The following is a 26,208-nucleotide window of genomic DNA, read 5'->3' as shown; positions in this document are numbered from 1 at the left end:
CCAGAGAGTGCTGCGAACTGTCCCACCTCACTGGGGGGCACCAGGCATCTTTCTCTCAGCAGGAAGAGAAAGGACTCCACAGAGGAGGCAGGGGGCACAGGTGTCCAGGGCCCACTGGCTGGGCAGCCCCAGTTCCTCCCCGCAGAGGAAGAAGCAGCAGTGTTCCGATGGAGTAATCACAGGTGTGGATCAGGCTGCAGAGAGATCCGGTGGCGTTTCCCAAGCTCTAGAAGGCACTGAAATGAATGAATAAGAGACAAGAAAATTCTATAAATTGGCTGTTCTATTTGATGTTCATTTAATTAAGACATTCAGTCCCTCTAGTGGAAAATGTGAGGAGTGGAAATTACTGTTTTTCGGCCATCTCGTATAAAATGAAAACCAGATCTTGAAGGCATGAGGCTTTTCATTGTATCTTCTTCAAGCTCAATTTAATTATGTATTGCAGGCCACCTTCAATAATAATTACAATTGTCTGCCTGTATGCAAAGGCTCTTTCTGTCTTGGAGACCAAAGCTCTGGGGAGATGCCTACGGAGATTGGTGAAGGATCATTTAGTGAAAGCAGTTGTTTCTGTATTTGCGCATTCAGCAGATAAATATCATGTACCTACTGTGTGTCAAGCCTCTGTCAAGTCCTGCAGGAGATAGTGTTTGAATGAATCACGGTCTCCCCTTCCCAACAGAGCAGCAGAGGGGCCTCGCATAGCCAATCATGCATTCCTTTATTTGTTCAAATAGCATTCCCTGCCCGTCTTCTCCCTGCCAGTCCCAAGGCTGGGGAAGAAGAGATGAACCGAGAGCCAGTCCTCCAGGGTCCCGTTGCTGGCAGGTGGTAGATTCCAGATTCCCAGCCTGCCTGACTCCACAGTCCTGTCCTGACTCAAGCACGCCCAGGCCGAAGCAGGCGACAGCTTGTACATGAGCTGTTACAACGCAGGGGACCCATTCTGTGAGGCAGCTGCACCAGAGTATCACTGGGAGAAGGGACAAGAGAGAGACCAGGGAAGGCTTTACGAGGCGGCATTTGAGTGAGGCCATGGTAAAGTAGGATTGAAGTGACATCTGCCCTCTAATCTGGGATCTCCTTATCAATTCTTATCAGTAAGACTCTAAAACTCCTTTTTAAGTATCTCGCATGGCATAATAAAATCTTTTGTATCTGGTTAGATCAGGAAATTACATAGTCTAAGTAAGTGGTCTCAGTAAAGAGTATGTATGTGGATAACAAGTGTTCAGAGAGCCAGACTAGAACAACATATACCCATCCCGTGAAACTGTTGAACTGAAATGGATCTTCCATTTTCATTCACTCATTAAGATGGCTCGGGATCTGACAGGACTCAGCCTACTCACAGACCACAGATGTAGCTAAGATGACCAGAGCAGAGCCAGTCTGGGGGTCTTGATTTGGGGCTCAGAAATTTGGGGTACCCTAGTAATATTTACTGAAAAGGCCTGGAGATTGATATTGGCAGATGTCCTATAAGTGAGACTCTTCCATAAATGCCAATAATTTATTTTTTTTCTTTGGGAGAGAGAGAAAGCGAGCACATGTGAGCCAAGGGGGAAGAAGAGGGAGAGGGAGAGAGGGGAGAGAGAGAATCTTAAGCAGACTCTACACCTGGCACAGAGCCTGATGCGGGGCTCCATCTCACGTCCCTGAGATCATGACCTGAGCCGAAATCAAGAGTTGGACATTTAACCAACTGAGCCACCCAGGCACTCCATAAATGCCAGTAATTTAGAAGGGCCACTTCCCCAAGATGGCCTTGTTCATGAGCTCTCTGTATGTGGCATTATTTGGGTGGTCACTTTTCTGATTATGAAAATAATTCATGTTCATTATTTTAAAATCTTGGGAATATAAAATATCACCTGTAATTCTACCTCCCAGAGATAACCACTCTAAACATTTTTGTGAAATCCCTTCCTATTCAAATTTCCAGCTGCCATAAGGAGTTGAAAAGAATACCATCTCCCCTAGAGTTAAAGGAAGTAGAGCTCTGAGAGCATCTCCAGAACAGAGAGGCTTTAGGACAAACCTTCCAGATCTTTATCCTAAGACTCACCCTCCTTCCTAGCAGCAGTCTCACAGAATCACCTCCTCACCCAGCTCTGAGGGGCACCCTGCACCTGTGACCCTCCAGTCCAGGTTTTAAGCCACATCGTCACCCTCCCTGATGCCAGACTGATGATTTCTTACAAGAATCTGACTCAGTGCTAAGGAAGAAATGAGAAATCATGACAAGAAGCAGGTTTCCAAAGCCCCTAAGGTGCCTGTAGGAGAGTCAGAAGGATTGATACAGCCCACACCCTTGCCCCGCCAAGCCCAAGCCCAAGGTATATGGTAGAGATCCCTGTGCTGCTTGCCATGTTGGAAAGGCTTCTGTCCCCCTTCCTCAGACCTCAGCAACAGATTCAACTGATCCCAGAGTTGGTCTTCGGTCAAGGACTGGGGTGAGTCATTCAAAAGACCTTTAACCAGCACTCCATCTGTGGCCGACTGTGCCAGGGTAAAGAGTGCCTCGGTCAGTCCCAGGCACAGGGACAGAAAGAGTTGGCAGAAGGCAGAATCCCTGCAGCACCCACATCTGACCTTGGGCAGAAAACTGCTCAGCCAAGGCCTGCCTGGTCTCACCTCCCAAGTCTCACCTGAAGCCGTAGAAGCCACAGCACCAGGGGTCCCAGCGGGAAGCCAGGCGCAGCTGAAGGACCACGGGAAGAGCCAGGACAGCACTAAACACTCGGGCCTTTCACTTCACCATCCCGAAATCCCTCGGGGCCCAGAAGCAGCTGTAGTAAGGGCAAAGCAGGGGGAAATGTCCAGTAGGGAGCCCCGGAGGCCATGGGGGAGACCTACAACAGAAGCCGTGTGCCAGCTTGAGCATGAGCAGAAGTCAGAAATACTGACATCTGGATGAAGACCTCTTTTCCCATTCACACACAAGGGCGAAAAGGCTATTAAACCTACCTTTTTATACTCCAGTCTCCCGCAATTACAAATTATAACTGAAGTGTTAACAGCCTATTCCCTGCCACCTCTTGACCACTCTGCCGTGCAGAGAGCCCACGCAGCGGACGCTTGCAAACGGACGGCACGGAAACGCTGGGTGAGGGCAGGGAAACAAGTGGGAGCCTGGAAGCCGATAGATCTGGGTTTGAATTTTGACTCCACCACACTCACTAATTGTGGGACCTTGAGCAGGTGACTTCACTTCTCTGAGCCTCCTCCAAAAAGGAGATCGTTTATACCTTTTAGACAAGTTGCAAGGAGTAAGTGAAAGAAGGTACGAGAAGCGCTGTACCAGTAATGGTAGGCATTTCTTTTATTATTCCCAGGAATGGAAAAGAGAATTAAGATTCAGTTTCATGCTTCCGAAAGCCCACACCAGAGCAGAGCTGTGAGTTGTGACGACTGCAGATGCGTAACTGCTTGGTGCTGGCTGTGAAATCGAGGTGGGAAGGGGTTGCAAGATCCCATCCGTTTAGCCTCCTTATGTGGCAGCAGGATCCTGGTTTGGATTCAGAGCCCCCTTTCCCCAGGGTCTATAGCTTTGTAGGAAGCTCCATCTCTTGTGTTGTTCAGGAACAACTTGTATAACGGGTCGTCGGGTTTTGAGAGGGTATTCAAGCATCAAGTTTGGCCCCCTCACCTCTGGGAGTTCCCCAGCTCTGAGACCCCGGGTCAGCGGTCTCCAATGGCCCCCATCATCTTACCCCTGCATGGGTGGCTACTAGTTTGTAGCTACAGGCCACTCCTACATGTTCCCCACAGTAATCCTGAGAGGTAGGCAGGGCAGGGGTCATCATCCCCACTTTATGGAATTAGCAAAGGAAGACTCGGAGAGGTAAGTCATTTGCCTTACCTCTAGTCAGATACCAGCAGGTGGAGTCACTTCCTGAAAAACCGTGTGCAAGGAGATGGAGGAGAAGTGACAACATATCTCATCAGAAAGAAAAGCAGAACATACCCAACTGTGGCACAGGGTAGAACATACCAAGTTCCAGCAATAGCACCATTCTATTTCTGTTACTCAGAGCCACCCCTTGGTTTTCAGGTACGACAGCTTTGGCCGCCTGACAAATGTGACCTTCCCTACTGGCCAGGTGAGCAGTTTCCGAAGTGACACAGACAGCTCAGTGCATATCCAGGTAGAGACCTCCAGCAAGGATGATGTCACCATAACCACCAACCTGTCTGCTTCAGGTGCCTTCTATACACTGTTGCAAGGTAAGCCAGGTGGGGGGCTTGGGGACTTCGAGGCAGAGGGGTGAAGGGGCCCCTTTGGAAGAGGATGATGTGAGAAATAAGCTGCTACTAGAGCCGCCCAAGAACAGGAAAGCGTCACAGCTGGTTTCTCTCTGCATTGCCGTCTAATGTGCAGAACACACCAGCCCGAGTCCTGTATATTCTCTCCCAGAAGCTTCAGAGTAATAGTCCATTGTCTCATCCCATTATCATCAGAACAAAGGGTAGAGGGTGCACTAGCTGCTAATCCAGGTGACCTCACTGTTCCGCCATCCTAACGGTTCCTACTCTCACCCTGCTGTGGGTGAGGACAAAGGACAATAATAATTACACCTAATCATGAAAGGGATCTAGGCATGGAGAAGTCTCTGCTGAAGCTCAGGTGAGAACAGTTTGTTCTCTAGAAGTGCCTTCTCTAGGATTCCATAGAGAAGAGACCCTTCTTCTCTGCACCCATCAAATAATCCCTGGTATGAGCTGGCCTTTTAGCTTTTGGTAAATCACAGTGACAAAACCTTGCTGTGAACTAACCATCTGCCTCAATTGTCCTCAGGGGACATGGTGACCCAGAGTGGAGTTTGTAGCTTTGTTGGCACTAGTAAGCATGAAAAAGAAAAAAGGTATCCCTAGGGAAAGCCTTGTTTGATTTCCTTCCCCTGCCCCACCCTCCTGATGGCTTTTGGTACTCCCAAAAGCTTTGACATGAGTAGTAAAAAGAGCCTTGGGCTAGGAGTCAGGGGCCCAAATTCTATTCCTGACTCTGCCACCACGTCATGGGTGTGGGGGCCCTCAATTTTCTCCTCGAGGAAGCGAAAGCAAGTTGAGGGCATGTTGAATTGTATGGGGCAAAGCAAGGAGCAGAAGCTCTGGACTGGACAGACCGGGGTCCCTATGCCTACTGTGTTGGTTCCTACCTGTGTGAATTGGGTGGAATCATTCTTCTCTGAGCCTCAGTCTCTGGGTCTGGGAAACGGGGCTGAATTAAGATACCTGCCTCGTACCCGTTGCTCAGACGATCTCTTGACACACTGTACATAGGGTGACCATCACGGGCCAGACTCGTAGAATTACTCAGTACTTGTTGGATTACTGAACTAAGTATTTCATAACTGGCACTTTGGTTTACCATAAGAAAATAACTATATATTTTCACAACCGATTTTACTCCCAAACCTAATCCTGTGCCTATAAAGAAGCTCAAAGAACAATAGCCATTCTCAGAGAAAGAGAAATGATATCCCGCAGCTCCTTCCCCACCAGCACCAGTAGCATAGGTTGGGACATACGCCAGGTATTTATGCTCTGACTGCGTTATTGCCAAAAGAAGGTACCAATTCCGAGCCAGCCAGGTTCTGCCTGGCCAAGGACAGCAGGGCCCCTGCTGGCTCAGACACCCTGTCCTTCCCTGGGGTTAAGAACTGTCTTATCCACCCCACACCTCTGAGCTGGCTTGCGGCATTTTTCTCAAAAGTTAGCGCAGCCTTTCATATATTTAGGCAACTTTTTTTAAATTCGAAAGTACCACATTTCCTCACTTTTAAAATGTACCATCGATTTAATAGCAACTTTTCAGCTTGGAGAGGAGGGGAGACACACTGCTCAAAATTCATACAAGGACTTAAGACACATTCCAATTTCAGAAACACTAAAGTGGGAAAAGGAAAAATGCCTCTCGGAATCCAGGAAGTGCAGTACCTATGTTTCCTCTCTGGTCCCCCTGCCAAGCTCCCTTTCCTTTCATACCGGGCTTAGATGCTCCGTTTGGCAGCCACCTCAGTAGAGTCTTCATAAAAAGCTCTTTCAGCTTCATCTTACATCTGAACTATGGGAAGAAATAAGAAGCAGCTGCTAATGAGGGGCAGGCTTGGGGAGTCACAGCTCACATTAAATGGGGACCGTTTGAGACGGGCCTCTACAAGATACCATTCCATCCAAAGTCACCATTAATGGACATATGTGCATTCAGCAAGAAGCAGCTTTAAAAGATAAAATGACACAGACTTTTTCACCGTTCAAAGGAAGTAAAATACAGATTGCCAGTGAATAATGCATAGCAAGTTTAAGGCAGATCTTAGGATTCTGTGTGTGTGTGAGAGAATGAGTGGGAGAAGGATGGAGGGGGGAAGGGAGTGGCAGAGGAAGTTCTCGCCCGTAAGGCTCAGGAAGGGTTTTCCTACAAAACTGTACCTTTTTTTTTTTTTTTGCTTAACATAACCTGTAATAGATCTAGTCCAATCCAGCAAATGTTTACTGAACACATACAATAATACGAGTGATAGCTAACATTTTGGAACACTTATTAAGTATAAAGTAGATTTTTAGTGTTTTACATTCATAGTCCTGTTTCAGCTTGCCACAACGCTATGAGGTATTATTAACATCTCCATTTTCCAAATGAAGACAGTAAGTCACTGAGAGGTTAGGTGGCTTGTCCAAAGACACACGCCTGGTAGGGTATTTAGACCCAGACAAAGAGGCTCCAGAACCCATTCTCTTAACCACTGGTCTAAAGGCCATGGGAAGCCATTGAAGACTCATGATCAGTACTAGAAAAGTTCACTAGGACAGGTCTATGCCGCGGGGCAGTGGAGGTAGAGGAGAGAGGACAAGAGATGTCCGTGACTGCAAATAGTACAGTGCCAAGCACATGAAACTCGTACTAGCTATAACATTTATGTAATACTCATTACATACCAAGGACTACTCTCAGCTCTTCATAGTCACTATCCCATTGAATCCTACGAGGTAAGAGTCCAGTTATTATCCCCAAGGTACAGATGAAGAACCACAGGCGTGCGAGGTTAAGGAATTTGCCCAAGAGAGTGGCAGAGCTGGGACTTGAACCCTGATAGCCCAGCTCTGAAGGCCATGCTCTCCTTCTCTGGGCAGTTGTCCCTCTCGCAACGGGCACTTAGGTATTTGAGAGCGCCCTCATTACCAGAGTGGCAAGCCCTGAACCCCTCAGCTGCAGGACCACCAGTGAGGCCCATAAAGAGGCTAAGGGAAGAGGAGGCATTCGTTTTGACCAAGGAACTGGGGAAGCTTCTGGGGAGAGATGACAATTAAGCAGAGCCTTGAAGGGAGGACTTGAGCTGGCATTTATTGAAGAGAGGAAGCACCAGCTGAGGAAGGGCAAGAGGCAGAAGACTGAAGCACAAACTCAGAGATGTCTCCACTTTTAGAAAAGAACCATGTGCATTTTATAGCTGAAATGTACTCTTCTCCAGAAGTTTCTTTTAGCTAAAGATCCTAATTTAAATGTTTCAATCAGGTTTAAAATTTCAAAATCAGATCTATTTTTAAATCACTGGTATATCTATGCACATATATGTATAAATATATGACAGTGACTTCAAACATACATATGTTTGATATTTTGTCAATGACTTAAGTATTGGAGTTATTTCTCACCTTGTTATAAAGAATATTGTTACCCTGGTGTATATTAAGAACCTTAAAAATGTTCAACCCTTTGTTCTAGTAACTTAACCCAAAATGAAGACAATGATTTATCCAAAAAGTATATTTTTTAAGAGATGTAATTCACATACTATAAAATACACCCTTTTAAAAAAATTAAAAATATACCATTCACACTTTTAAAGTATACAATTCAGGGGGTTTTAGTATATTTACAAAGTTGTGCAATTATTAATGCCATCTAATTCTGGAAGATTTTTATCACTCCCAAAAAGAAAGCTCATACCCATTTAGCGGTCACTCCCCATTCTACCTTTTCCTCACTAACCTACTTTCTGTCTCTATCTATGAATTGGCCTATTCTGGACATTTCATATAAATGGACTCATTGATACATCACATGGTCTTTTGTGTCTGACTTCTTCCACTTAGCATAATGTTTACAATATGTTTATTTGCAGTGTTAACTTTGTAATTATGAAAAACTGGAAACAGTATCTACTTGAAAGTTGGTTAGGTAAATTATGGATTTCCATATAATGGAATACTATGCAATCTTTAAGAGAAACATGAAAAATATTCAACAGTACAATACCATGATCAGTGAAAAACCATAAGCAATTACTTTGAGCTATCAGTGTATTCAGAAATATCCTAAAGTCTAGGAATATACAAAATATTTACAATGGCTTTTTTTGGGTATGAGATCATGGACGATCTCCCTCTATTTTCCTACGAGAATTAGAAATAGTATATAAAGTGCCTTGTGTGGAGTCTAGCACGCAGTAAGTGGTCAGTCATACCTACTCTTTCTTCAATGATAATGTTCCGTTTCCATAGTCAGAAAAATAAACCCATTTAAAAACACAGTTGCCCCTGATGTGCACCGCCCCCCCCCCCCCCCCCGAAGCCCATGCCCAGCCCTTCTGAGCAGAGCCGGTCCCTCTCCTCTCCTTCAGACCAGGTCCGGAACAGCTACTACATCGGGGCCGACGGCTCCCTGCGGCTGCTGCTGGCCAACGGCATGGAGGTGGCGCTGCAGACGGAGCCCCACCTGCTGGCGGGCACCGTCAACCCCACCGTGGGCAAGAGGAACGTCACACTGCCCATCGACAACGGCCTGAACCTGGTGGAGTGGCGGCAGCGCAAGGAGCAGGCTCGGGGCCAGGTCACCGTGTTCGGGCGCCGGCTGCGGGTGAGCAAGCCCCGGGCAGGTCAGGTGGTCGGGTCGGGCCTCAGCCTCTGGAGCTCTGGGGGTCGCGGGGGTGGGGGGCGGGGGCGGGGTGGGGGAGAATGAGAGAATGAGGACCAATCCGCAGAACCAGGTTCCATTCTTGAAACTGGCCCTGGGGGTAAAAGTTTTCCTGGGCTTTTTGCAAAAGGGGGAAAGTCAAGTAGGCACCCCACACACACACCCATAATAAGTCTCGAATATCTTTTCAGTTGTTACCTGTGGAAAGAGTATTGGCTTTAGTGTTGGGCCTGAGTTGGGTTTCCAGCTTCTATTATACCCTGACTGAATCTGAGCAGATCCATAATGTCCTTTCATTCATCCAAAGCCTCAGTCTCATTGTCGAAAGGAATGGGAAGGATAAAATCAGTTTTACAAGTTGCTACGAGAATTAGAAATAGTATATAAAGTGCCTTGTGTGGAGTCTAGCACGCAGTAAGTGGTCAGTCATACCTACTGCCGTCGTTGCTCCTGCCATTCTCACCACTGTTTTGGTCGTTACTGTTTTTCACATGGAGCTGTTTGGAACCTAAGCCCCATCCTGCGCTCTTTCCAGGCAGTTATCCCCTACTAAATGAGCACAACAACCCCCCCCGCCCTCCCCATCAGCCGTCACCGCCAGGGGGTTGGCATGTGGGGCCTGGCAGTTCAGAGTGCTTTTCAGTATGTGGATGCCCTGAACCAGCCCGTTCTCTGCCTCACGCCCCATGCTTCTGGGGAGTGTTACCTCTGACCCAGGCCAGGCCCCATTGCCTAGCTTCTTTTCCCTCCGGCTTTGGAATGGAAGGTGAGGGGCAGCGTGACAGCGAAGGAACTGGCCCTGGCTTTCAGCACAGCCCCTTGCAGATGCCTGGTGCTCTGCAGACACTTGCTGGGCTGAAGGGAACCACAGAAGTGAGATGTTCCTGACTCCTAAACACCACAGAAGCACCCTCATTCAGCACGGCTCGTGTCTCGACATAGCCAGCATCACACAACGGGAACTCAGAAAGCCGGGCTTCCTGTGTTTCCTGCACGGCCAAGAACTCTGGCAAAAATCGAACGTGGGAAAGAGCCTTCCACTAGTTCCCTGAGGCAGACCTCGCTGTCTGCGCTCTCGGTGGCCCGCCACCCTCTGCAGCCCCTCGGAGCCCCCTGTCTGAATTCTCCGGGAGCCCCTCAGGCACGTCTGAGGCAATGTGCTAAAGGGGAAGTTTGACCTTGGTCTGATTCCTGCCTGGGCCTGGTTGTGTAGCCCCGAGCAACTGCTCTGAGTCTCCCCCTCCTCTGTGGAAACAAGACAATATATTCCAAGTACCTAGCCTGGTGCTGGTAGACCCCCAGGTGCTCAATAAACGGCGGCGATTAGTGCTGTTAGGACTTCCCGTCTGCGGCGTGAGCCGGACCAAAAGTTTCCCAGGCTTTAATTGGTCCCTCTCCCAGCCTGAGATTAATGGTGCTCCAGTCGGGTGGCCACATCTCCACGTCCTCCCAAAATAAATGGCCACCCACAGTGGCGGCATGTGGAGTTAGAATGTTAGCCTGGTGCGCCTCCCCATAATGGAGCTCATTTTTTATACAACTGGGAACTTTTTTTAATAAAGAAAGATGTAAAATAATCTCATTGCCGCCACTGCCGAGCACAGGAAGCATTAGGCGGTTCCCCAGTGAGCTGCTTAATTCAATTTTATTAATTTTGCCACAGAGGTTTAGTTCCCCTTCACTAGGGGTCCTTCAGGGGACGAGGGGGGCAGCTGGCTGGGTGGCACCCCTTTGGGGGGGAGTCGCAGGGGACCTTGCAAAAGAGGCTTTGAAATGTCCCCCATCGTTGGTAGGGGTGCGGACCCTGCATCTTCCTTTGCCCTCCTGGCAAACAACACAGCTTCAGTCTCCAGCGCCTCCAATTTTTCATGGGAATTGTCTGCCACACTGTTTTTGCTCTGCAATTGTGTTTGATTACCCCTGGGAAGGCAACCTTATTACAACCAGGCCATTCACAGCTGAAGTTGTTTCAGCATCATTATAAATCCTTATTTTCAAGGTTTAAGAATTTGTTTGGAGAGAAGGGGGAAACATGTCTCTACTTTCCCTGAGAATGACCATGATCATTTGCTGCCTTAATGGAAATAATTGCAATCATTAATTCAGGACCTTCTAGTTACCCAGAACTCCACTAGGCAGTTGACTTAGGCTTCTTCAGTCCTCACAATATCTCGGTTCAGAGGAAGAAACTGAGATTCAGAGAGGCAACGGCGCTTGCCCAAGGTCACACAGAAAAGCGGTGGGTCACAGCGCTGAGGCTGGGATCCTGGCCTTACTTTCTAGACCTGAGCCCTTTCACCACACAGAGCCCTCCAGGGCCTCCCATTACCACGGCCCACATGTGCGCTTTTGAGTCACAAGACCTACATTGCTTTCCTTACAACTTGTCAGACTTAACCAGTGACAGATGGAAGAGTCACAAAGTGTACCCAGCCAGAGGGGGCCAGCATTTTAGCTTCGGAGTGCCTGGCAGTATTTCAGGGCCAACCGGTGCCTACGGGGTGGATCCCAATACGGAAGTAAACCCCTGAAGTCTATTTCTTTATTAAACTATGAAAAACCCTGACTTACTACTACCTTTGTGGGAGCCCTGATCCTGCAAAGGGGATCCTGATCCTGGAGGCAGGAGCAAAATGTCCCAAAGCTAGGACTGCGTCTGTCCCCGGGCACATAGAAGCTGTCCTAGACTCAAACGCACATGGCCTCCCAGGGCCTCCAGGAAGAAGACAACACCTTGGCAGCTGACCAAGGTAACCAGGAAGCCTTAACTATGGTGGCAGAGGGCAAGCGGGATGCAAGAGGGGTTGAGAGGTCCAAGGCCCCTAAAAGGGACAGACACACTCAGAGGACCCCTGAGCATTTGTCAGCATGTGGCTGTAGTGAGAGTCACATCCGGACGCAGTCACTCACCAGCCAGGAGATCTGGAGGAGGCCCCTTCATGCCCCTGAGCTTTGGTCTCCTCAGTGCCAAACACTAGCACATTGCCTGGCACATGAGAAATGGGGTCACGCATGAATTTGCTGCACCCACCTGGCCTCTCCCCTTTTAGGAGAGAGTCGAGAGGGATCTGCCTTTTTGTTCTCATTAGAAGAATCCCATTAGGAGACGATATGGATTGTCTTCAGGACAAGCCACTGTTGGCTCAGCACCCGCATTGTCTTTGTTCTCACGATAGTCCTATGTAACTGGCATTGTTATTCCCATTTGACAGATGAGGAAGCGTCACAGAACTGACAGGTGACAGAGCCAGGACCCAAACCCTGTCTGTTCACACCCATGACCTGTGCTGCCTCTTCTACTCAGGACCTTCTCACACCGAAGTTTCCCATGCCCAGATTAATTCACTCTTTCCTCCTGCCCCTTCTCCAGGTTCACAACCGGAACCTCCTGTCCCTGGACTTTGACCGTGTGACCCGCACCGAGAAGATCTATGACGACCACCGCAAGTTCACCCTCCGGATCCTGTACGACCAGGCAGGGCGGCCCAGCCTCTGGTCACCCAGCAGCAGGTTGAATGGCGTCAATGTGACGTACTCCCCCAGGGGTCATATTGCTGGCGTCCAGAGAGGCATCATGTCGGAGAGGATGGAATACGACCAAGCGGGTCGTATCACATCCAGGATCTTTGCTGACGGGAAGACGTGGAGCTACACATACTTAGAGAAGGCAGGTGTCCGTCTCCCCATCACTGGCCTTACCATCCAGAAGGCCAGTCGTTGTGGCTCGACCCATGGCCAGGCCCAGCCTGCTGACTTCAGTGGGATGGATTAGACCCATGTGGTCTCTGAAAGGAATTGTTCAGAGAAATCTGCAACAGGGGACCGGGGAGCCCGACAGGCATCTGGGTGCATTGTAGTGATGATCTGGCAGGTGGGAGTTTGGGGGCAGGAGAATGGGCAAGCCCCACATGATAAACTAGAGCTGGGAAGAGGCCCAATGCTAACTGGTCTCACAGAGCAGGACTCAGGGTGCAGACCCAGGCAGGGGTCTTCCCCCAGATCTGGGGCACACCTTGTGATCTGGTCACAGAGAACAGGGCAGAAGCCTAGCAATCAGTCCTTAAGCAGGAGGTAATTAATCCTGAGCTTTGAATGGTGAGCGTAACTTTAGTAAATCCCTTCTGCTTCAGGTCAGGATTTATTGCATCCCAGGGGCTAGGAATCAGAAAAGCCCTGAAAGCAAAAGTTGGTCCCAAACAGGAGAAAATGGGAGCTTTGCTGCTGAGAAGCCTCTAGGTCTGTTACCTCCTGACTTATTCCCAAAAAAGAACTGCACCTCAGGCCCCCATTCTGGTACCCACATCTTTACTTTGTTTCCTGCTCACGGTCACCTGCCCAGAGCCTGTGCTGTGCTTGGTCTGTACTCAGTCGTCCCCGCCGTGCTGGGTGAGCATCTCCAAGAGCCGTGTTCTGTGGTGGTGCTAAGAGAGACCTTGGAGGTCATCCGACATACCTAAAAGCCCAACCCAGAGGGGGAAGGAACCTCCCCGGGGCCACACAATAAGCCCACTGTTAGGAATCAGGTTCCCCCATTCCCAATCACCGCCCACCCCACCCCAGCGTGGGCCTATGACCTGTTTCCTACATAAACAATCATGCAAAGCTTTAAATGCCTTTCTCAGATGTGGTCCTTATCCCATGGGCCACGTGGAGTCCACAGAAGTTATTTAGCAGGCAGGAGATAACTGTCAGGCTGTGTTTCAGCAAAATTGTTCTTGCTTGAGTAGGGAGACCGATTTGAGAAGGAAGCTGAAGCAAGGAAGCCAGGAGAGAGGCTGCTGCCACACTCCTCATCAGTGTTCCCGACCTTTCTCACACACCAGCACCCACTGAAGTCATCACTTTTGTACCACACAAAGGGGCAAACAGACAAGGCTGCCCGCCGTAGGAAGACAGATGGCCCAAGAGCCAGGGCCAAGGGCTGAGAGAAATCCTTTTTTTTTTTTTTTTTTTAAGATTTTGTTTATTTATGAGAAAGAGAGAGAGAGAACACACGAGCGGGGAGGGCCAGAGGAGGAGGGAGAAGGAATCTGAAGCAGACTCCGCACTGAGCGCCGAGCCCAACGTGGGGCTGGGTCCCATGGCCCCGAGATCATGACCTGAGCCGAAACCGAGAGTCGGACGCCCAGGTGACTGAGCCACGCAGGCGCCCCAAGAAGTCCTTAGCTTAGCACATTTGTATCCCCACTGCAGTATCCTGGGGCACACTGGTTAGAAAGCTGTGGTTTGGGCATAACTTAGGAGAACCACCGGTTTCCTTGGCCGTTTATTCCTCTCCTCTAAGTCTTAGGCACACAGACTTACCCTTCCTCCCCACCACCCTCCTCTCACGTCTTTGTTGTCCTCTCCCTCCAGTCCATGGTGCTGCTCCTCCACAGCCAGAGGCAGTATATCTTTGAGTTCGACAAGAACGACCGCCTCTCCTCTGTGACGATGCCCAACGTGGCCCGGCAGACCCTAGAGACCATCCGGTCTGTGGGCTACTACAGGAACATCTACCAGCCACCCGAGGGCAATGCCTCAGTCATCCAGGACTTCAGCGAGGACGGGCACCTCCTCCACACCTTTTACCTGGGCACTGGCCGCAGGGTCGTCTACAAGTATGGCAAACTGTCCAAGCTGGCTGAGATGCTGTATGACACCACCAAGGTGAGCTTCACCTATGACGAGACAGCAGGCATGCTGAAGACCATCAACCTACAGAATGAGGGCTTCACCTGCACCATCCGCTACCGCCAGATTGGGCCCCTGATCGACCGCCAGATCTTCCGCTTCACCGAGGAAGGCATGGTCAATGCTCGTTTTGACTATAACTATGACAACAGCTTCCGGGTGACCAGCATGCAGGCTGTGATCAATGAGACCCCGCTGCCCATCGATCTCTATCGCTATGATGACGTGTCAGGCAAGACAGAGCAGTTCGGGAAGTTTGGGGTCATCTACTATGACATTAACCAGATCATCACTACGGCGGTCATGACCCACACCAAACACTTTGACGCCTATGGCCGGATGAAGGAAGTGCAATATGAGATTTTCCGCTCCCTCATGTACTGGATGACTGTCCAGTATGACAACATGGGGCGAGTAGTGAAGAAAGAGTTGAAGGTGGGACCCTATGCCAATACCACCCGCTACTCCTATGAGTATGACGCTGACGGCCAGCTCCAGACGGTCTCCATCAATGACAAGCCACTCTGGCGATACAGCTATGACCTCAATGGGAACCTGCACTTACTGAGCCCCGGGAACAGTGCGCGGCTTACCCCACTAAGGTACGACCTCCGAGACCGCATCACTAGGCTGGGTGACGTGCAGTACAAGATAGACGAGGATGGCTTCCTGAGGCAGCGGGGCGGAGATGTCTTCGAGTACAACTCTGCTGGCCTGCTCATCAAGGCATACAACCGGGCCGGTGGCTGGAGCGTCAGGTACCGCTACGATGGCCTGGGGCGGCGGGTGTCCAGCAAGAGCAGCCCCAGCCACCACCTGCAGTTTTTCTATGCAGACCTGACCAACCCCACCAAGGTCACCCACCTTTACAACCACTCCAGCTCCGAGATCACATCCCTCTACTACGATCTGCAGGGGCACCTCTTTGCTATGGAGCTGAGCAGCGGTGACGAGTTTTACATAGCTTGTGACAATATCGGGACCCCTCTTGCTGTCTTCAGTGGAACAGGCTTGATGATCAAGCAGATTCTGTACACGGCCTATGGGGAGATCTACATGGACACCAACCCCAACTTCCAGATCATCATCGGCTACCATGGTGGCCTCTACGATCCACTCACCAAGCTCATCCACATGGGCCGGCGGGATTATGATGTGCTGGCTGGTCGCTGGACCAGCCCAGACCACGAGTTGTGGAAGCACCTTAGTAGCAGCAACATCATGCCTTTTAATCTCTACATGTTTAAAAACAACAACCCCATCAGCAACTCTCAGGACATCAAGTGCTTCATGACAGGTGAGGATTGGGGCTCGGTCAGAGGACAGGACCCACTACAACTCTAGTCATCTGACATGATTGTCTTCCTTGAGAAAGCTGGTATGGGGTAACAAGAAACATTGACTTTCTCTTACAACAGCGTTTTCCAAAGCATTTTTTAAGAAACATTGGTTTAGAGAAATATCCTGGAAAAACTGGTACTGACATCAAATTAATTTAACAGGGCAACCACCATTCTTAAAATTTAATAATACATTGCAGCTTATGAAAGGCTCTGAGAAGTCCTATAGTAAAGAAAACTGTTTGATTCATTTACCCACTGTTTCTCAAACATTTGAGCATAAAACTCCTTTTTTCACCATGAAACCCTAATATTTCACTGGATACACCCCTGAGAATACAGTTTGGGAATTTCTGGCCCAGAGATCAGGCTGGCTATGAGTCCCCAATAAGGTGGATGAAGGTATAGCTAAAGAAAAACAAATTCAGTTTTCTTATTTGGGATGATGTAATGGACAGTCACGCAATTTACTTACCTTCCCTGAATTCCAGTTTCCTGATCTGTAAATTAAAGTTAGAACCTGACACTGGTAAATTAAATATGCACACTGTAAATCCTCAAGCAACCAGTAAAGAATAAAACAGAGACATAGCTAATTAGTCAATAGTGGAAATAAAAGTGAAGGCTAAAAAAATATTCAATCAAAGAGGGGAGGAAGAGGGGATAAAAAGAGAAAGATGGTTGCAAGGGCGAACTGAGATACATTTAATAACCTGCCTAGCACAGTGCCTGGCTCTTGCTGATTAACTTTCTTCTTCCCGGATTTAAAAAGTGGGCTTTGTTTTCCATGACTGTGAAACCACCTGAAATATCAGTGTCCCCATTGGTCACACATGCCAGAAATGTCTCCAGCAGCCACAGTCCAGCCAGCAAGCAGCCACTTGCAGGCCAGCCACGAAAGACCCCCAGGAGTCAAAGCAGCTATGGGGATTCAGGTCTGGATAAAGCCAGCACTTTTTATAAGAGAGACTTTGTTGTTGGCACCAACTGGGCACCTCCCGACATGCAAACCTGGTCATCTCCTTCTGTTTTTCCTGTGATGCCAGCTATGCCTACACCCTATTTCAAGGCAGTTTCATTTTCATTCAACAAATACCTTCTCTGTGCAGCCACTGTTTTAGGCACTGGGCATAGAAAGATGGTTGCTGCCCTCCAGGAGTGCACACAGCGGTGGGGAGGGAGACAGTTGCTGTCCAGTGTGAGGGGCCCGGGATGAAGGTTTGCCCTGATGGCCATTGAAACACAGGAGGCACAGCTGTCTCTGCCCAGGGAGCAGCGGATGCGTGGGGCCCCCTTCACGGTGGACATTCATCAGCCAGTGGGGAGAAAGGCAGTCCAAGGAGAGGACCGCACATACAGAAGTCTAGAGAGGGCAACAGGGACCGCTCACATAAGTGTCCCTTAGGGAAGTGTCTTCCTGGCCCCCCGAACTTGGCGGCCCAGTTTGGAACCTGTTTCTGCTGACACTGATTGGAGGATTCCTGGTGGTCATGTTGAGAGCAGGAGTCCCAGAGTGGGACAGAAGAGGGAACACAGTGGTGGGCAGGTGTGGTGGTGAAAACACGCTTGGGACCTGTGGGAAACAGGAATATCCCAACCACAGTCTCACTGTGCTCAACTTGCTGGCAGCCCAAGAAAACTTAACAGATTTAGAGCTCAATTCCATTACATCTGTTTGCATCAAGCATGCCCCCTGCCTCATCCTCCAGTGAGTGTCTTGTGAGGTATCTTGGCAGGTTAGTTTAGCTGGGAAAAAAAAATGGTGCAGAAAAACATTTTGCTACTAAAAACCAAGACACCCCCAAACCTGTTAGCTTCCACGTGAGCTATGTGCAGCCTCAGTCACACCCAGCAGTAACACCAATAAAAAGAGCATCTTTTTTCCAAAACTTTCTTCAAAGGTCCTGAGATATCCTCCAATGGGATAGGCTTAGGTCACATGACAGCCCCTGAACCACGCACTGTGGCTGGAGAGAGAAAACGCGCTGACTGGCTTAGCCTAGGTCACATGCTCATTTGCCGAAGATGGAGTCAGCGTCCCTACAGCTACACAGATACCCCAAAAGCAAAGAGCGGGAAGGCAGAATGGGATGCTGGGAAGGCAGCCACAAGACGGCCACTTCAGATACATCACACACACTACTGCAGTAACCCTCCCGTGAAGCCTGTAAGATGGGGATCCCCATTCTCAGAGGAGTGGGGTGGTATGTGAAAGTGAAGGTCAGAGCTGTAACGTAACTGGCCCGCTGAGAAGTGGCAAGGCTGGTGCTGGAACTCGGCGCCAACTCTAAAATCCTCATTCTGGGAATGGAATTCACTTTGTAGTGTGCACACGTAAAAGGGATTGTTACTCATCGCTGCCCCGGGTGGCCACGCCCAAAGTCTGGGGCGGACGGGTAAAGAGGAGCTTTTTAACTTGAGGGAAATGTCTAACTCTGGTGTCATAAAAAGGAAGAGTAAAATTCCCAACTCTTCAGAAAAGCACTGTAGAAAAACCAGTGAATAAATACATTTTCAGCATTTTTCCTAAAGGCATCATGAGAAATGTCCCTACCTCCCATCACTTATAATTAAGGCCCAGCCCTCTTTTCAGCCCCCTGGTTTCCTGGGAATTTGTAATATTCCTGCTAGAAGTTTTCCTTTCCAACTGCAAATTCAGATGCAAGTCATCAGCCTCAGGCAAAAATGGCTTCGTAGGGGACTTTTTCCCCCGTGTTCTGTTTGTTTTAATTTCCTAAAAAAACATCTGCCATGATTCATAGAATCAGAGATTCTCAAAAACTCAGTGAGGAAAGGGACTTTGGAGGAAAACTAGTCCAAGGGCCTCATGTCATAAATGAGGAAATGGGGGTTTAGGGAATGCAGAGGCCCGGGTTTGAAGGGACACAGAAACCAGCCAGGAACCGAGCTGGACACTTCAGAATATAGTATAGGAAACCCAGTCCTTCCTGTAACAGACTTAGAACAGTTCCCTCTGTATGATGGCTGCCCAAAGTGGTAACACTATTAGCTAATAGTGTTAATAGTGTTAATACCACTAATAGTGGTAACACTATTATTCTTCTCCATGGCTTGGTGAAAACCATTTCTACCACCAGTTTGTAGATCCGGAATCAGAACCTCGGAGAGGTTGAGGCAACCGTCCCGGTTCACACAGTCTGCAAGCTGGGGAGCCTGAATTTGGACCTGGGTTTTGTCTTGCCTCACCATGCTCTTTCCCTTCCACGATCTTTCTAGAAGTAGAACCTGGGTTTCTAAGCTGCCCTTCCTACCTTCCCTCCACTCCAGTAGCTCTAGATTTCACACCCCACAGAGGGGCTCTGGGACATCCAAAAAACACAAACAAACAAAAGACAAAGGCAAACGTGAGGTTCTCGAATGGGAAGACAGCATGGGTTTCTGTCCTGCTCCAGCCAGTTTTTCTTTCTGGTTCTCTCTCTGCCTTGCTGAGCTGCTCTCCAGTTACCTGAACACTCCCTGCACTCACCTCCCCTCTCCCGACCTTGCCTTGTATGACGGTCTTTGCCTGAAGCACCCTCTTCATCTCTGCTGAGGCCTGACAAAAGGTACACAACTTTCAATGTCTGCCTGAAAGGCCTCCTTCTCCGAGAAGACTTGTCAGCCTGTCCAACTAAAAGACTTCTGCCCTCCTCTCATCTTTTCTTCTTGTGTCAAAGTTTTGCATGCCCACGTCTCATCTCCCCTTCGGGGTCCTGAGTGTGCAAGGTGAGGGTCAGTGTAACACGCTCCTGGGCACATTCAGCAGCAGCGGGCCAGGGAGCGGATGGCACAGCGCCCAGCCTCTTTCTCTTCCTTACATCTTGGCTTCCCTGATTCTGTTCCTCAATGAGCCAAAGGCTCATGGCAAAATCCTCCCTGTCCCTTTACGTAATATTTTGTAATTAGTAACCCCCCAGGAATGTTATAACATCATCAATGAAACCAGTGCTTGTGGGACTAGATCCTCAAGCCCAATATTAAAGATTGGAAAATGAAGGCACGGGGAGGTAAGTGACTTCCTTCGAGTCACTTCCCAGAAGAAATGAAAGGTATGATCAGCGTGGGGGAAACTCTTTGAGCTTTGGTACAGGCCATCTTGTCACTTGGGAGAGGAGGGAGGGCTTATTTCTTAAGTGAATTTTCTCTTTGAAAGCATTCATTTACATCTTCCCTTTGGGTGTGGCTGTCCTCCACATGTCCTATGGATGCCAGGAGAGGACACACAGGGTCCACAGCTGCCCCTCCCCCCCCCGGGTGTGAGGCCAAGGCCCCAGGAGATGGAGTGACAGAACAGGGGATCTGGAAACATACACTCTACTGGATACACTCTTGGATACATACCCAGGAAGGGGACACCAGCTCCCGAGAGTGCACGCGGCTTTTATAACCATGAAACAGTTTTCCAAAGTGCCTGTAGCAGCTGATTGTCCCAGCTGCAACACCCCGCCCCCTCCCCCCCCCCCCCCCCCCCCCCCCCCCCCCCCCCCCCCCCCCCCCGCAGCCTAACTCTAGGCTAATTTATTGGGATATGTCACCTCTGAGGGCCACTTACTCCATGAGGACATGTCTGCTTCTCTCCCACCCAGATGTGAACAGTTGGCTCCTCACCTTTGGATTCCAGCTACACAACGTGATTCCCGGCTACCCCAAGCCAGACATGGATGCCATGGAACCATCCTACGAGCTCATCCACACACAGATGAAAACTCAGGAGTGGGACAACAGCAAGGTAATTGGCACACATAGCTGCCACCCTTAGGCCATTCAGACATGACAGGAGTGGGTCCTGCAAAGCTTGCCAGGAAAGCATGCACCCGTAACAGAAACCGATGTGGTATATCCCAAGAGCCTGCCCGAAACTGTTCAGCAAATACATAGGAACCCTACCACTGCAAGCCACCGTGGACCCAACTATAACAGCGCACAGACCCTCACAAGCCCTATTAAGTTTTCCATGTTATGCTGAGTTTGGAAATCTACAAAAACAATGAGCCTTTGTCACTACCCACAGCAAAAGTGCAAGGAGGGAACGTGTGTTCTAAATACAAATGTGGTATTTTCCGAGCACCTCAGTGCACCTGAACTTGCCTGAGGGATTCTACACCAGTTAACTCATAAATATCCCCTGGTGTTACTGTTCACATTGTACAGATTTAATGCCCAAGGCTTTCCAGTGCCACACAGCAAGGGAAGGGTTAGAGCTGGGATTCAAACCTGGATCTGTCCGTAGGCATTCAAACAAATGTTACTTTCTCTTCTGTTCCTTTTATGACCCAGTTTGAAAGACTCACGGAATTCTGTAGCTGTAAAGGTCCTTGAAAACCGTTTTAGCCCACCCCTCACTTGAGGCATCCTTTTGCTCATTTCTTCCTCCCCTCTCCCCCACCTCCCCCTCTGCATAATATATGTAGTAGGAGCTGGCTCTTCCAGGCCCCATGCTGCACCCAGTGAATGCAGCAGTGTATCAGGCAGAGAGCAGGCCTCCCGGGGGATCCCAGTGGAGGGGGAAAGCCAAGTTGTTAGATGGCATTCCACTGGCAGCCAGAAACTTAACGCATCCAACCTGATTCCATTAGTCCTCAGCTGCCTCCTTCCTCTAGACTCTGGAGAACGGGACTCTGCCTCTTGGCTCTGGAGGCATCCTATATTCTCCTCTTTCAAAGCACTCACCGCACTTGGCTTGAGTTCCTATTTTCTTCCTGTATCTCCACTAGACTCTGAGTCCCAAGAAGGCAAACACTGGGTCTTATCTGGTACCCAGTACACTGCCCAGCACCAAAACTTTTGTTGAATGAACAAATGGTTGAAAGAAGTAAACAACCCTGTGAGCATTTATGAGGAGACCAGAGCTCAGAGAGAGACTTGCTCAAGGTCACTCAGCAGGAAAGACGATGAGAACCCCTAGGGTGTCTGACCACAGAGCCCGTCCCCTTTCTGCTATTCTCTGCTGCCATAGCCCTGCCCCTCTGCCCGGCTCCAATCCCCACCATCCTCCCAGGCCAGCCTGGCTGTGCCCAGGGCTGCTTCCAGCAGCTCAGCTCCTCCACTCACCCCTCCCCCCAACCCCGGCTTCCCTTCCCCCCTGCACAGAGCCCCGGTCTCAGACGGCCTGTTTGCCAACCTCGCCTGTCAATGAATTATTGATTTCCGCCCTTGGCAAGCATCAGAGATCTTTGTTGTTGAGCACTCCAGCTTTCGTGAAACTCTAGGAAATAATTGTTCACAGACAGGGTTCTATTAATTATAAAGAGGACTTAATTTCAGTGAGAATCCAATGGGCCTGTTTCTAAAGCCATTTCCCTGAGTTCCCGATAAGGCCTCGGAGCCCACCCGCACCTGGCTTTGCCAGGCTCCCTGAGCCATGGGAGGGACTGGTAGGTGGTATGACATGGAGACAGGGCCCAATCTGTCCCCCAAAGCAGCCAAGAGCAGGGGCATCTGAGGAGCCCCCAGGAAGCACTGTGGGGGCAGAGCCCTCCTTGAAAATCATTCATAACACGACAGAGAACAATAAAGCAGGGCAAGAGAGTTTATATAAATCACCACTTTTCATCTTCCTAAGCCTCCTTGCCAAGAACACATTTCTTGCCAGTGCTCCATCTTACATCAGCCCCTTATCCTCCAAGTTCCAACTCAAGCATGAGTCTGTCCTTGAACCTCATTCCTCCACCTTCAGGCTGAGATGTTCTGAGCCTTGTTTGCTCCTCCCTAATCTAGAGCCCTTGAAAGTGAACCTCTAGGGTCGGACAGACCTGAGTTCAAATGTTGGCTTGAATACTTACTAGCAGTACGACTGTGGGCCCGTTACAACTTCTTAGAGGCTTAGTTTTCTTAGATGTAAAATCAGTAATATAACAGTACCTACTATATAAAGTTATTGTGGAGATCAAATGAGGTACTGAATGTGACTTCTTTAGCTCAAAGACCAAGACATGTTAGCTATAGGTATGCCTAGTACTTCTCCTAGACCACTAGTTATCACGTTTGATTATAGCTTTGTGTGTCACATCTGTCTCTCCCCCACTAAATGATGGGTTCCTCAAGGGCAGGGATGTTGTCTGATTCATTGTTGTCTCTCCAGTGCCCAGAAAAGGACCTGGCACAGAGATGTTCCCTGAACAGTTTCTTAATGGAATGATGGGGGAATGGATGGGTGAAGGATGGTGGAATGGTGTAGTGGTCAGCGGTAGGGCTAGATGCTACTGGTTAATAAATATGTGTAGATTTGACTTAGTAATGTAAGCTGAGTCTTCAGGCTATTAGGGAGAGGTTTTCCCCTTTGTCTCATCCTCTCTCTCTCCATCCCTCTCTCTCTCTCCTCCCCCATCAGTCTATCCTCGGGGTACAGTGTGAAGTGCAGAAGCAGCTCAAGGCCTTCGTCACCCTGGAACGTTTTGACCAGCTCTACGGCTCCACGATCACCAGCTGCCAACAGGCGCCCGAGACAAAGAAGTTTGCATCCAGTGGCTCGGTCTTTGGCAAAGGGGTCAAGTTTGCCTTGAAGGATGGCCGAGTGACCACAGACATCATCAGTGTGGCCAACGAGGATGGGCGGAGGGTCGCTGCCATCTTGAACAACGCCCAGTACCTAGAGAACCTGCACTTCACCATTGATGGGGTGGACACCCACTACTTTGTGAAGCCAGGGCCTTCAGAAGGCGACCTGGCCATCCTGGGCCTCAGTGGGGGGCGGCGAACCCTGGAGAATGGGGTCAATGTCACCGTGTCCCAGATCAACACGATGCTCAGTGGCAGGACTAGACGCTACACAGACATCCAGCTCCAGTACGGGGCGCTGTGCTTGAGCACTCGCTACGGGACGACGTTGGACGAGGAGAAGGCGCGGGTGCTGGAGCTGGCCCGGCAGAGAGCCGTGAGCCAGGCGTGGGCCCGTGAGCAACAGCGACTTCGGGAAGGGGAGGAAGGCCTGAGGGCCTGGACGGAGGGGGAAAAGCAGCAGGCACTGAACACAGGGCGGGTTCAAGGCTATGACGGCTTCTTTGTCATCTCCGTGGAGCAGTACCCAGAACTGTCGGACAGCGCCAACAATATCCACTTCATGAGACAGAGCGAGATGGGCCGGAGGTGACAGAGAGGACTCCGGCCTGCACTTCTTGCCAAAGACAGCTACGCTTTTGTGGCCACACACCTGACTGTGTTGTACTTAAAAAAAAAAAAAGAAAAGAAAAAAAAAAAAGAAAAATCCTTTTTTTAACAAGTGCAGAAAACAAACAAACAAACAAAAATACTGGTTGCATTGTAACTCATGCAACATTTTTTTTTAAGAAAAGAAAAACACAAATTTGGCCTTCACACATTTTTTGCACAGAACAGAAGGTATTTTTTTTTCTGTAGTGTGATCACAATGAAAACTTTATTGTCTTTTGTTCCCTTTTTCCTTGAGGATTTTTCCCTGTTGTTGGGGTACATTTCTCCTCTCTGAGACACATCTTCTGAGGTGTGTCCTTGTCTGTCTCTAGGTACCCAGTGTGATGTGAGACACAGTGTCTGTGCTAATTTGTCTCATGTGCAACCCTTTCTTCCGTGGGGGGAGGGCAGGAGTGAGGGGTGCAGAGTCACGGGCTAGTACCAAACATCCGAGGCGGGCCTGGAAGGAGGGTCTGCAGGACCTGAGGATTTTTGGCTCAGCTCCCACAGACAAGTGGTGGCTTTTTTACTCACCATGTTCTGTGCCTCTGGAGGACCGCAGATGTCTTCATCTTGCTCTGGGGAATTTTGTGATATCACTCAGCACCTTTTTCAAGCTGTCCCCAACTCCTGTCCAAGCTTTATATTTTGATGCTAAATGGAACCCCCAACCCCTTTTGCAAATCCTGTGTAGTTGTTGGTGCCAGCCCCATGCTGGGATGGAGAGAGCATTCCCCAGGTCCCTTCCCCCAGTCTGGTGACATAACATCCTGGGGCTAAGAGCCTCATCCTCCCCAAGAGGTAGAGGCACCCAGGATGTCTGTGGTTGGTCGGTCTTCCCATGATGTTCCTTATTATTCATCTCTTCCTCTCTCCCAAAGTCAGATGTGAGAACCAGCACTGCCCGGCAAGCCCTCCACGTGGGCACAAGGTCCAGGGAGGGGCAGGCCACCCGCGGCAAAAGGATGGCAAAGGTACCAGCCTGCCTTCCTGGGTGAAACTTTCTCCCCATGACTTGGGGTATCTTCCCTCCACTGCTCAGCTCCACCACTGAGAAACAGGAGTGTGGAGAGAGGTGCTTGGTGGCCTTTGGTTCTGCAAAGAGACTTAAGAAACAGTCAGCCAAAGAGAGGAGGCATAAGCCAAGCGTCTCCTAACCAGCTCCTGAAGGCTTCTCTGCCTCCCACTCGTGGGCCAGTAATACAGCGGGGGTGCAGCAGCTTAGGTGTTCAGGAATTCCTTCTGTGAAGTTCTTCTAAAACAGCTTCCCCTCTGGAGAGACTGAGGAGAAAGGAGGACAGAGCTAATCGGGCGTGACCTGGCCGTGTCATCCAGCCCCCGCCCCCCTGCTGCCCCCGGGCTGGGACCAGTTCCTGAGGCCGATGCCCGCAGAGCAGGGGGCCAGGCTACAGTTGTCCCTGTGGAGACCTAGGCCTGAGGTCACTGGGAAGAGGCATTCGCCCCCTGGGGAATGGGCACAACCCACCCCTGGAGGGCCTGACCAGGGAAAGGCTGCAGCCAACGGGCCAGGTAAGCCTTGAGGGGAGGGGAAAGCACAGCCAGAGTTAGGAGCTCCTCGCTCCTGGTTCATCTGCCTAATTACGATCATCATTACCACTCACAGGAGGTTCTGGGAGACCAGGAGGGGAAGCCAAATGCTTCCTTTTGAGCTGGGCTTCCTAGAAAATGGGACTTCTATGGGTTACATTTACATTAAGTGTGGAAAATGAATTCTGAGTCTGAGCTATCCCCCCGTGGAGACCTTGTTGGACTGATAAGCTCATGGCGCCTTTATAGCCTTACTCACAGAGTCTTCAGAATATTACACGAGTTCATGAAACCAAGAAGGTCTTTACCGCGCGAGAATTGGAGCAGTGTGTAGCCTGGTTTCTGCCTGGCAGAGGGGGGCATCCACAGCTTCTCGGGAGAGGAGGTTTCGCCTTACGTCATCCCACCGGGATTAGAGGATATGTTTCGCTAAGTGCTCTTCCTGTTTCCAAAAACAGTCACACTGCTGCGACAGTGCACCTTGGCCTGTTGGTCCGCTGGGTCCAGAGTGCCGCTGAGTCAGATGCGGTGCTCCCGGGGCCCACTGTGTGTGGTTCCTGGGAGCTGGTGGTGGGC

The 26,208-nt window shown here is 49.8% G+C and overlaps 1 protein-coding gene across 1 annotated transcript in view; it reads left to right on the top strand.

Annotated features, from left to right (window-relative positions):
• Positions 1-24,115, top strand: part of TENM4 (teneurin transmembrane protein 4) — a 713,747-nt gene extending 689,632 nt beyond the window's left edge. Inside the window, 6 exon segments of the mRNA XM_034995151.1 lie at positions 4,061-4,233; positions 8,631-8,866; positions 12,294-12,590; positions 14,279-15,893; positions 20,523-20,665; positions 23,267-24,115. Of these exon segments, the coding sequence (XP_034851042.1) occupies positions 4,061-4,233; positions 8,631-8,866; positions 12,294-12,590; positions 14,279-15,893; positions 20,523-20,665; positions 23,267-24,025 (3,223 nt within the window). The 3' untranslated portion in view covers positions 24,026-24,115.
• Positions 24,116-26,208: the final 2,093 nt, after the last annotated feature.

The sequence above is a fragment of the Mirounga leonina genome, unplaced genomic scaffold, assembly GCF_011800145.1.
Source record: "Mirounga leonina isolate KUSES-001 unplaced genomic scaffold, KU_Mleo_1.0 Mir_92, whole genome shotgun sequence".
In the NCBI taxonomy this organism is placed as follows: Eukaryota; Metazoa; Chordata; class Mammalia; order Carnivora; family Phocidae; genus Mirounga; species Mirounga leonina.
Note: the sequence above shows the minus strand (reverse complement) of the source record. Positions and strands in the feature narration are given on the sequence as shown.